The sequence below is a fragment of the Chanodichthys erythropterus genome, chromosome 3, assembly GCF_024489055.1.
Source record: "Chanodichthys erythropterus isolate Z2021 chromosome 3, ASM2448905v1, whole genome shotgun sequence".
Classification (NCBI taxonomy): Eukaryota; Metazoa; Chordata; class Actinopteri; order Cypriniformes; family Xenocyprididae; genus Chanodichthys; species Chanodichthys erythropterus.
The window spans coordinates 9,573,159-9,585,868 of record NC_090223.1 but is presented as its reverse complement, the minus strand read 5'-3'; the positions used below and the strand labels follow the sequence as shown (position 1 = coordinate 9,585,868).

At 41.9% G+C, this 12,710-nt stretch overlaps 1 protein-coding gene across 3 annotated transcripts in view; it reads right to left on the bottom strand.

Moving 5' to 3' along the window:
• The window catches only part of LOC137017032 (muscle M-line assembly protein unc-89-like), a 95,711-nt gene that overhangs the window by 25,223 nt on the left and 57,778 nt on the right, over positions 1–12,710 (bottom strand). For all 3 annotated transcript variants that reach the window (XM_067380928.1, XM_067380927.1, XM_067380926.1), the window contains one exon: positions 9,841–10,149. In XM_067380928.1, coding sequence (XP_067237029.1) covers positions 9,841–10,149 — 309 coding nt within the window. The remainder of the gene's footprint in view (positions 1–9,840; positions 10,150–12,710) is intronic.

The window sequence follows — 12,710 nt, the reverse complement described above, 5'->3', positions numbered from 1 at the left end:
TCCAGCTCCTCGTTCAGCTCCCGCAACACTCGGTCCTGCTCTGCTTCATACTACAGTAACGTTAATAATCGCATCCACGAACATGAGTTCTTCCAGACTCCAATCCCTATTCTTTTGCACCGTCCGTTGAGATGGAGACCACATGTCCAAAGATTCCGCTCTAAAACTTGGCGTCATCAAACTACGCCTTTGTTTTGAATAGGCTTCTAGCGACCTCTAGCGGAAAAAAATATCACAGATTGTACCTTTAACACATTAAGGGCCAGATTTACTAAATGAAGCAAATTACCATGAGAGCACAATTCCACAATGTGTTGATGGGATTGGCAAGTTTTGCACGTGATCTGCTGACATGCAAATATAGGCCAACATTGCTTGGCAAACGATATGTTCAGATAAGGTCTTACTCTGGCATTTCAAAGAAATTAATAATCCTTTTACCACATGTTCTCTGTTCTCTGCGGTGTCTCCTCCTAACAGCAACAATTGCAGCCATGTCACAAAATGGGTTCAGACATGCTTTTTTAGGGTGTTAAATAATGGAGTAAATACCAGTAAATTGACTAGGGATGGGACGAAATATCGTTTGACAAAATATCACGATACAAAACGTGACGAAACGCATCGAGGTCGAAAAAAATGGATCGCGAAATAAAGATAGATGGCACTGCTGCATGATTTGCGTAGTATATAAATAATTGAGTGTATTATATTTGTGTGTATGTATATGGGGCAGACATACAGTCTATGGTGGCAGGGTAAAAAAAAACTAAATGAAAAAAAAAAAAATTATATCCGGGGAACGGTGCGGTACGTCGTAACGTCAAGACAGCGCATGTTGCAATAACAACACTGCAGCGAGCTAACAAATATTATTAGCATTAGCACCAACTGCCTTGCCTCCAAACAGCCGACCATGGAGTCAAATGAGGACGAAATTGAGGACGCTCCGCCTGGATACAAGTCATATGTCTGGCAGTATTTTGGCTTTCTCATTAAAAAAGACAAAGACGGCAACAGAGTAACTGACAAGACTAAGACTGTGTGTAAGCTATGCCATGCTGTCATTCCGTACACCACATCCAACACATGAACCACCACCTTCAACGTCACCATAAAAATGTGAAGACGGCCCCGGAGAAAACGAGCCTACCGAAGGGACAGCTGACCATGAAACAAGCGCTGACACCAACTCTACCTCCGTCAAGTCCGCGTGCAAAACAGATAACCAGGCTCATTGGCGAATTCATAGCGGACTATATGGCTCCATTTAACATGGTAGTGAAACAAAAATAAATAAGTTGTTGTTATACAGTAATATTTTCTTCTTTTTTTTTCTTTTTTGATGTCGTATCGTGACGTATCGTATCGTGACCCTGGCATATCGAGGTGCATCGTATCATGAGTTTAAGTGTATCGTCCCATCCCTAAAATTGACGAGCGCAAACAATAGTAAATCGCATTGTGCGATTCATTTAAATACGCTCCTCCCGTTTTGCATCTGAAAGGGAAACTCCTAAAAATGCATACGCAATAAGGTCAGCCGCAAACTCAGTCCACACATTTTCAGCGCTAATTTTACACTGCGTGTCTTTAGTAAATCCCGACAGTAGTTTTTTAATGCCGAAAGAGGGTTTGCGCTGGCACAAGCTGTTAGTTTTACCATGACTAATATTGATCTAGCTTACTGCAGTGTGCAACAAGTGTCTCAAAGCAGCCGCCGAGCGAAAGCACAGAGTAGCACTATACCAACTTTCAACACACAAATGTATTTAATATGATAAACAGCGCTGCTTTACCCTATGTGCACATGACCTAAAGAAGCGGAAGCGGCGACTGTGGCATAATAAAAGATCCACTGCTGTCGAGGTGTGTGTTGCACTCATCTCTCATTAATCGCTCCAGTGGGCTCGTTACTGCTCTCACAGCATTCGGCCCTGCTCTGCTTCATACTACAGTAATGTTAATAATCTCTCCATAAACATGATTTCTGCCTGAGTCCTGTCCCGATTCTTTTCCACCGGCTGTAGACGCGAAGACAACACATCCCATGATTCTGTGAAATCAAGGTGTCAACGAGCTACGCCTTTGTTTTGAATTCGCAATCTTTAGAGGCAAAAAAAAATGTACATATTGTGGCTTTAACAGAACAAATATTCACATATCCCTGTGATCTCCCAGATGAAGGTTAGTTTAAAGTAACCAACAGTATAATGTTTGCAAATGACTCATAATTGTATCCTAAATTAGTTACTTGATGTTTGGTAATGAAGGGCCTACTTTGCATCAGCAACACTGACTCAATTTTCTGTTCTGGTCACAACAAGTCTCTGCAAACTATAGAGTAGGCACTAATCAGAGGCCGCAATTTTATGATGTCATTATGTAGACTTCTTACAAAGTATTTTACAGTAAAAATACAAAACACTAAAGTATTTTGATACAAATTACAGAATACTATTTTGTTTTTGAAATACGTGTTTGAAATACATGTATCATAAATACTGCCCATCCCTGTATATATGTATATATATATTAGGGCCTTTTAAACAAGTGTATATATTGTATATGTTTGTAAAACTACATACATGATTGTTGTTATATGGAAGCCCTAAACGGCCATGGATTATAATTTTTTTCTATCTTATTTTCTTGTGATCTCGAGATAACAAAAGTTGTTTTGTCGTGATCAGGACATAAAGGTTCTTTTTTCAATGATTGATTCTGAAACACACTCTACCTGGATTCTGCTGTAGCTATAGTAACGAAAACAACTTTGACAACTTTGCTCTTTGACGCGCATCTGATCGACGGATAAATCATGCGCCCTTATATCTTGCGGATATTTCATCTAAATGTTTACTTTACTTAATAATAAAGTTTACAATAAATAAATGCATATACCTGTAGGCTAATCAATCACTGTTCAATAAATGTGCACTTAACATTTTGTTTGTGTAATTATCTTATTTAATTATTATTAAAAACTTTTAGATTAAACCAACTTTATTTTCTTCACTCATTTGAAACAAAATTATATTACATAATGTGTGTTATTTTTATTCGTCATGTAGGATAGGCTGTGATGTGCGTTAAACTGTCTTCCTCCTATCTTCCATTAAAAAGAGGTGCAATACTCCAGATTTCCAAAACAAAAAAAACTTCAATCCACTTGATATAGGCTAAAACAATCTTGGGACGCTGTTTGAGAATGTGTATGTGTATATTACTTTACAGTAATGCAAATACTTGTTTTACTAATGTAGCATATGCACACTTATCAGGACAGTCAATAACATCTGGAATCTTCAGGATGCTTCTCGCATGCTGGACTGTGTTGTAATCTGACCTCGGCTCCGGCCGGTCCAGAGAAAAAAAGACACTTTGGCATGTTTGTTACCCTCCGAGGAAAAACAGAAGGCCCAATTTCCTAGCTCTTGGGACATCAAAGGGGCCCCTCATGTGAACTGAGTGCCAGATCACATTCCAACACACACCACACGCACACAGACACCCACACACAAAAACACACAAACATGCATTGAAGACTGTATATGTAAAATATAACTATGCCAAAACGTACCTGTCATGTATTTCAAGCGTATGCATGTTTTCTAGTGTTTAGACTTAGTTTAAATGAGTGTATTTGTGCTAGTGTTCATTTTAATGATGGAATTTTGTCTGTAAACCATAACTCCTTCTACATGCTTTTCTTATATATCAAGTTTAGATTCATTTTAAAGCTATTTCCACGTCTCATTCATCTATGTATATTACATGGCTGTCAAATGTATTGTTCGATTTGTTTAATGATGCTGTGAAGAAAGTACTCCATCTCGAAATCCGATCTGATAGTCATAAAGTATGCAAATTCAGCTAGGAGGCCAAACAAAGGAACTTTGCCCACCAAATAGTGCTACGCATCTATTGGCCGTTACAATTCAGGAGGTGTGTTAGCTTGGTTTTCCATAAAAACAACGACACACAATTTTTCCTTTGTCTCCTGATTGTCTCTCGACTGCCCCTGAACTGCCTCAGGCGACAGCGCTGTCATCACGCGCTCAGCTCCTTCCGGACGACCATCTCCTTGGACTCTCTCTCTTCGGTTATTTTACTCTTAAGTTTAAACCTCGTTTGAAAACCCAGCCGGAGCAAACCCTCTCGGAAAGGACCAATCGATCCAAGCTGTGCACTGAAACTCTACTGCACACTGACTTGAACCAATATGCAAGTATTATAATTCCTTTAAAATTCATTTAAACTGATTTCTGTGCTGGCTTCTTTGATCATCTTTCTTTTCCTGTCTTTACTTCCACGCTTGTATATATGTGCATATATCCTCTGTATATATTTAGACGCATAACCTCTGTACTAGTAGTTTTCATATATTAAATACATTATATCCATGCTTTTTGTTCTTTTGCTCGTTCAACAAAAAAACAGGTCACTTTAACGTTTAGATCCTATACGTGCTTTACGTTTGGATGCTAGAATAGGAGGTCTTTCTCGTGGCCAGAGAAAAACCTTCCTTTGATAATATTCTATGAGGAGCTTAGTTTGCTGGACAAACGAACAGTTTCTCTAAATAATTATTAAACCAGAACTAATCATATATATAATTGATTATAATTCATTGTAATTAATTAACCATATATGGTTAATTCCCCCTTGGGTCGGTATGTGCATAATAATTATTCATAAAGATTTATGAATTATTATATTCATATTCCACCCATAAATTGATTAATAACTGTACAACTGCTACAGTAACGTCTACAGTTACCCCAACCCTAAACCTACCCTTACAATAATGCAAATGTGTAACACAGTTCGTATATACGGGAAAGAGGAGGTGGGAACCGGCAACGTTTAACAAAACTTTAATATAAAATAAACAAAGAACAAAACGACCCTTGCGGACGTCTGCCGGCCACACAAACAAAATAAAACATGAAATAATATCCAGGCCTGGTCCTCTCTTGTCCTTCACTGTCATCACTCCTCCTTTTATGCCTCCGGAGCTCCTCCGTGAGAGGCCGGTGCGCCTCACAGGTGAAGATCATTAACACTCGCGTCACCGGCCTCGCGCAATTCCCTCACATACCCCCATGGCCCCTCACAGGCCGGAGGTACTCCAGAGACTCCGCTCTTTTTGGTTGAACTTCACTTTTTTTTCAGAGCAGCGGGGTCAAAGTCCTTTCTTTATTTTCTGTCTTTTGTTTTGTTTGCCATTATTGAGCAAATAGCTGTTTTGACAGCGTCAAAAGGCTGTTCTCACGGCCGGTACGGTGCGCTTTTGAGCGCTGAAAAGCCGTTTTTACGGCTGGTAATGGTGAGCGCCTTCAAAGAGAAAAAGAGAGCACACGACAGGCTGCACACAATCCCTGTCTGTGTTACGGCGGCCGTTCCCCTGCATGCTTCAGCACTTTTAAAAGAGTAAAGAGGCAAACCTCTTGCTCCTCTGCGTGTTGTGTGCCATCGAGCTGCCTGGCTGCAGCGCGGGTTGTCACGGCAACCCAGTGCTCACTCAGCGCTCTAGATGTGCGGTTCCCTTGTATAATCTCCATTGTAGCACCCTCTCTGGAGGTCTACTTTGCTGATATGGCTTGGGTGACATGAGGTTGAGGGGTTCCTTCGGGGAAACAACCCCCTAGGGCCCCTCCCTCTCTAGCGCATCACAAGCTGTGCAGTTTTTGGATTGGATTGCTGGTCCTTCTCATAGGGGAACCTAGCATTTCATTCAGAGCTCCAGCTGAGGGTCAGACGTCGATTGCAGCATTGGAGAGAGTGCTGTTATACTCTGGAAATGAGGGTGACACTGCCCACTGTAATGGTGTGCTTATGCTGACTCAGATTCAGAGTTTACAGCCATGTTTTCCCGGTTGTTCCGGATGTGCATAGAAAACATTGCAGTATGGAGGTATTTTGGTGCCATAAATATGGAACACCAAAAGTGCCAAAATCTGCATAGGTTTTCCTCTCTCACTACCCTCTTGGATGAGGTGGCTGTACACAGACCACACCAACCCTGCATGTGAGGCCAAGGCACTCTTTATGTATGAGGGTAGTTCTGAGCTGGGGTTGAGCTGTGCTTGTTGACTAAACGTGACCAAAGTCACGGCGCAGGCCTTCGGCCAGACGATGTCCACCTCAGTGGTCCAGAAGCGCTCCCTGGCTTACCTTGCGGAGGTGCGAGAGGTTGTCAAGCTAAATGCTTTCTCAACACTCCCATCTCACAAGGTGGCCTTTCCGGTGACACTGTCGGGAACTGAGCCCAGCAGTTCTCCTCAGTTAGTAGCAGACTGGGGAGCTTCCTCTGACAAACCATTGAGTTCCTCGTGGGCCACCCCTCAGTCTGCTCATTGCCAAGGGTGTCATCCCCTGCTGGAAAACTTCGGCTCAGCCTGTTCTACTGTCTCCGCTGCGGGGGGATGACGCCTCCAGTCTCTGCTGCTGTTTAAGTGGTTAGTGAGAAATCACTCCTGAGACGGGTGACCCAGAGATGGGTGGGGCTGCTCTTCCCCTCCAGAGGAGGGCCGGGTGATAAACCCTTTTGTTGGGTTTGTTTCTGTTCCACCGTTGGCCCAACAGCCAGCGGTACCCTAATTAAAAAAAAAAAAAAAAAAAAAAAAAAAAAAAAGAGCAGTTCCTCCATCTCCAGGTCTGAAAAGGGATTGGATAGCAGTGGGAGGAGAAAAACCTCACCACTCTCATCCCCCTCTTCCTTTACCAGAGGGCAGTAGCGTGCCATTCGAGAAGGTAGCCAAAGCCTCTCCCGCTACGGGCCGCCTCACTAAGAGAGCCTCCAGAGCCGCGTCCCTGCGTTCCACCTCGCTGCCCCATTGCGGGTACGCCTACGGTCCCTTTGATCCTGCTTGTACGGTCTCTGCGAGCCTGGTTAGCGCTCCCCAGTCCGTCTCGCTGGCTCATTTTGACCTTCAGGCTCGGCTATGTGATTTAGCTCGCCCGGCGTCCCCCCAAGTTCAGGAGCATCTACTTCACTCTAGTTAAAGTTTCAATGCTCATGTCTTGCGTGCGGAGATCGCAGTCCTACTGGCGTAAGACATGATAGAGCTGGTCCCTCCAGCCAATATGAGGTCAGGGTTCTACAGTCCCTACTTCATTGTACCCAAGAAAAGCGGTGGGTTACGACCGATCTTGGACCTGCGAGTTTTGAATCAGAGCCTCCACAAGCTACCGTTCAAAATGCTCATGCAGAAGTGCATTTTCAAATGCATCCGTCCCCGAGATTGGTTTGCAGCGATCGACCTGAAGGACGCGTACTTTCATGTTTCGATTCTTCCGCAACGCGGGCCATTCCTGTGATTTGCGTTCGAAGGTCGAGCATATCAGTACAAAGTCCTACCCTTCGGGCTGGCCCTGTCTCCCCACGTCTTCACGAAAGTCACGGAGGGAGCCCTTGTTCCCATGAGAGAACAGGGTGTTCGCATTTTTTGAACTATCTTGACGACTGGCTCATTCTAGCTCAGTCGCGGGATCAGTTGTGCAAACACAGGGATTTGGTGCTCAGACACCTCACCATCAACCGTCAAGGTGGTCTACGCTCCGGTCGCATGTCGTAATTCGCCCGCCATCTCCTCCTCTGGAGTCAGAAGCATCTGAGGTCACTTCATGCCATTCATGTCCTTGGTACGCTCAACTGTGTGGCCAACGAGCTGTCACGAGCTGCGCTGCCAGGAGAGTGGCAACTCCACCCCCAGGTGGTCCAGCTGATCTGGAGAGAGTTCGGAGAGGCTCAGGTAGACCTGTTTGCCTCACCAGAAACCTCCCACTGCCAGTTGTTTTACTCCCTGTCCGAGGGAACACTCGGGACAGATGCACTGGCACACAGCTGGCCCCGGGGCCTTCGCAAATATGCGTTTCCCCCAGTGAGCCTACTTGCACAGACCCTGTGCAAAGTCAGGGAGGACGAGGAGCAGGACTTGTTAGTTGCACCCTATTGGCCCAACCGGACTCCTCGCGACAGCCCTTCCCTGGCCCATTTCTCTGAGGAAGGACCTTCTTTCTCAGAGACGGGGCACTCTTTGGCACCCACGTCCAGACCTCTGGAAACTCCATGTCTGGTCCCTGGACGGGACGCGGAGGTTCTAGGCGACTTACCCCCCGAGGTACTTAACACCATCACTTCGGCACGTGCACCGTCTACGAGACGTGCTTACGTCTCGAAGTGGAACCTGTTCGTCGAGTGGTGCTCTTCTCGCCGAGAAGACCCCCAAAGATGCTCGATCAGAGTCTTGCTTTCCTTCTTGCAGCAAGGGTTGGAGCGTAGGCTGTCCCCCTCCACTCTCAAAGTCCATACTGCTGCTATCTCTGCTTACCACGACCACATAGTTGGCAAATCTGCTGGTCAGCACGACCTGGTCGTAAGGTTCCTTAGGGGGGCGAGGCCGTTAAATCCTCCTCGACCCCCCTCCATACACTCTTGGGACCTTGCTCTGGTGCTAAGAGCACTCCAGATTGCTCCCTTTGAGCCCTTGCAATCAGCAGACTTAAAGATTCTGTCTATGAAGACTTTGCTGCTGGTTGCATTGGCCTCCATCAAGAGGGTAGGGGACCTGCAGTCATTTTCGGCCGACGAATCGTGCCTAGAGTTCAGGCCGAGTGACAGCCACGTGGTACTGAGACCCCGGCCTGGCTATGTGCCCAAAATTCCTACCACTCCCTTCAGGGACCAGGTAGTGAGCCTGCAAGCACTGCCCTCGGAGGAGGCAGACCCAGCCCTGGCTTTGCTCTGTCCAGTTCGCGCTTTGCGACTGTACATACAGAACCAACGCTTCAGGACCTCAGACCAGCTCTTTGTCTGTTACGGAGGCCAACAGAAGGGAAAGGCTGTCTCCAAGCACAGGATGGCCCACTGGATAGTGGATGCCATCGCTCTGGCTGCCGCCTGCTTGGTTCGGCTCCTCAGCGAAAACCTGAAGATGCAACGCACCTGCTGCTCATTATATACCCGCGCTGCGAGGCGAGCAGCTGATGCAGCTGATGCCAACGTACGTCTCCATACCCTCCTTCAGGGTAATATACTGCCACCTGTTGGCACATTTGTGTAATTTAGAGCAGAGATTATGTCATGATCAAAACAAAACAACTTTTGTTATCTCGAGATCATGAGAAAATAAGTTGTGATCACAACAAATGTTTGTATTTAAAGTACACATGAAATCAAAATTTACCTGATTTATTTTGTTAGCTCATTTTGCTAGTTTTGTGGTGAACAATTCACCCGTGCCACGTCAAGTCAATCCACACAAAAAAATTGTTTGACTTAATACGTAATATTTAATCAAAATCTGAAAATGCTCCTCCCCTCTGCAACGGTGCCCCTTCTCTGATGACATCAGTTTGACGGCTTGGGGTCTAAATAACGCCTCGCGTTAAACCACTCCCCTCCAACCGTTAGTCTGCTATGAGCGAGAGATGGAGAGGAGGAGAGCTGAAGTAAAACTCTGCCCTCTATTAAATATTCCGTTTCACTTGGAAATACGTCACAGCACTGGAGAAAACTCGTTTGCAACTTCCGGTTCATGCAGACTTTAAAGGAACCTACACACACTTGTAACATTTTAGCCCTGATTAAAGCCTCTGTGCCGAAACGTGTTGGCAAAATTAAGTATTTATGTTTATTCTTGACCCTTTAACACCACAAGTGTTGCTGCTATCGTCTATAATTAGTTTGTGTTGGCAAAATGTCACCTGTATTTTTACAAGCATGAGTACAAGTAGCCTACATGAGTTTAGTATCAGGCCCAAAACCGATACTGGTATTGGTGCATCCATAATTACAATGAAAGGTTAGGTTAAAAAAAAAATTGCACTCACCAGAAACAGTAACATTGAATAATTTGAATGAGGATTTGCCATTTCTGATGATCTTTAGTTTGTATTTTCCAGCGTGGACAGTTTCAATTTTCTTGATGGTGAGATCTCCAGTCTGACGATTCAGGTCCATGTTTATGAATCTATAATCCCTGTACTCAGACTCTTCTACACACTTCTCTTCTGTGTTTTTAGCTACGGGACAGTTCTCATCTCCAAACATCCAGAATATCTTATCTCCTGTCTGTATTTCAGTATTGACACGTAGAGTCACATCCGCCCCCTCCATCACTGACACTGACTTCACTTCATCTGTCAAAGAAACAGAAAAATACAGAAATCAGAACCAGAAAACCAACAGCAGCAGAAATAAACAGAAGCAACTGTAACCCAGGTCATTAACCCAGGTCACTAGCATTTATTTGCAATTTTATATAACTATTATTGTTATAAAATATATAAATATAAAAAAAAGAAGAAAAATGCAGTAAAATTGCTTTATAAATTAAATTTAGAAATGCTCGAGCCGATTGCTCATTGGTGTCATTGGTGAACTGAAAAGTTAGTCCCGCCCCTTTCCGAAAGTTAGCGGACAAGCAGGCAGAACGAGAGTGAACTTGAACAAGAGAATACGCAGTTGCACAAATTGTGATTAAAATCCTCTGTTTAGTAATCCAGCGATTGATTATTAACGAGTTGAACTTACAGAGTAGCAAAATGTGAAGTACCCTAATTGTCAATTGGAGGTGTCGAGCTCTGTAACGTTAAATGTAACAATTTTTGGATGAGAAGAATCCTTATTAAGAAGTTAAGCTGTCACCCAAAATCATTTTTTAAATGGAAAATAAATTATCCTTATCTTTCTACTATTAAAGTATGGTCTGGTATCAATACATTTTTGTTACGTAACAAGATGAAAGAACTTTACTATAAAATTCTTCATAATTACTATCCATGTAACTCTTTTCTTTCTAAATTTAAATTGGACATTTCTTCACAATGCACATTCTGTAATTCTAATCTTGAAACAATACCACATTTTTTTTTTGAATGTGATTATGTAAATGATTTTTGGAAAGAAGTAGCCTGGCTTATTTTCTCTGTTTATAGCAAACTTTTTATTTTTGAAATAATTAATGTTCTGTTTTTGATGTGGGAAACAGGATCAAAGGAGATGAACAATGTGTTAAAAGTCCTGACAATATGTGGACTATTTCATTTGCATAAATGTAAAGTTACTGAATGTAAGCCCAACATTACGCTTTTTTGTATAGATTCAAAACTATTTTATGACTCTCTTTGTTCATCATTCAACAAGAAAGCTGCAAAAACTGCACAACTGCTAAAAATAATTATAATGTCATTATAATACCTCCTGTATATTTCCTGAAAATGGAAGTGTTTTTTTTTTTTTTTTTTGCTTAGACGTGTTAATTTTTTTCTCTCGCTTTCTTGTTTATGCGTTCTTTTTTGTATTTTGTTTCAAATCTATTTCATGTATCCCCTGTATGCTGTTTAATAAAATATATAAATAAATAAATATTAATGAGTTGAACTTGCATCTGTATATATAACTTTGAGAAACTCGACTCGTTTTGAGAATAGTATTGTGTGACGACGTTTGAACGGGATATGACGAGACTGACACAATAAGATATACATCTTTTCCCGGGGAGAAACAACCTTTTTTTTATTATTATTATTCTCCTTGGTGAGTACAAACCTTGTTATAAGAAGTGTATTCAGTTATTTTGATTGCAAATACTGTGAATTGTAATGTGAAAAAGGAATTTAAAAAAGAAATGTGATGTAAAATTTTCAAAAATGCTTTAAAAGTGTTTCAATATGATATGTGACTGTATAGTCGTGTTTAAAGGGTTATAGGATGTTTTACGTGTTAGACAGAGATAATTTCTTTACGTGAAATGTTTGCCATGCGGTGCTAGCTTGCTAACACTGTGCATAGGCCCTAGTGTTAGATTGAGCACATGGTCAATTAGCGTGCATGCCTTCATGTATGTGCAAATGATTGAGACAGAGTTTGATTTAATTTGAAATGATTTATTTGGACTGACAGTAATGTTTCATTTTGGCTTTGTTGTTACAAGGCTGTTTTTTTTTTTGTGTGTGTGTGTGTGTGTGAGAATTGTGTTCCTGAATCCTGTCCTTTCTGAATATTTGTATTCCGGTCAGGACTGGCGAGCCATTCCATCCATCGTACCTGGGAACAGAGAAAAGAGCGTGAAGTCTGCTGAACTGGTAGGATCAAACTATTTTTGCTTTGATTTTTTTTCTTGATTTTTCCCGAGTTTTTTTTCTACCTGGATCTTCAGTGGATCAAACATTGTTTTTTTCTCTCTCCTGGATTTAATTTTTTTCTTCCACTTTTTGATGAACACTTTTTGCTTTATATTTTTGAACTTGACATTGAGACATCGAACTTAAACTCAACTGGACATTAAGACTGAGTTGAACGCAAAAACTGAAACTCATTATTGTGAAACTGATTTTAAATTAATTTAAAATCTGGATGTCTTTGAGGAACTGATTTCAAAACTGAAGCACTGATTTTGAAATTCAGAGTGTGAAGTTTATTATTATTTTACTATTTTATTTATTTTTATTCAGAGTCTGAACCTTGATTTGGGTTTTTGAATTTTTATATCCTTTTGTTATTTTGGATTTTATTATTCAATTCACTTGTTATTTCATTGCCAATTTAAAAGAGAAGGATTGAAGACTAAAAATAATCAAAACAAAATACTACATTCTTTTCCCTATTGATTGACTTTATTCTTCATTCTACTTTATTCTGTGTGATTAATTGATTAGAGACTATTACTAGATCATACTATTATACTTACTACTTACCT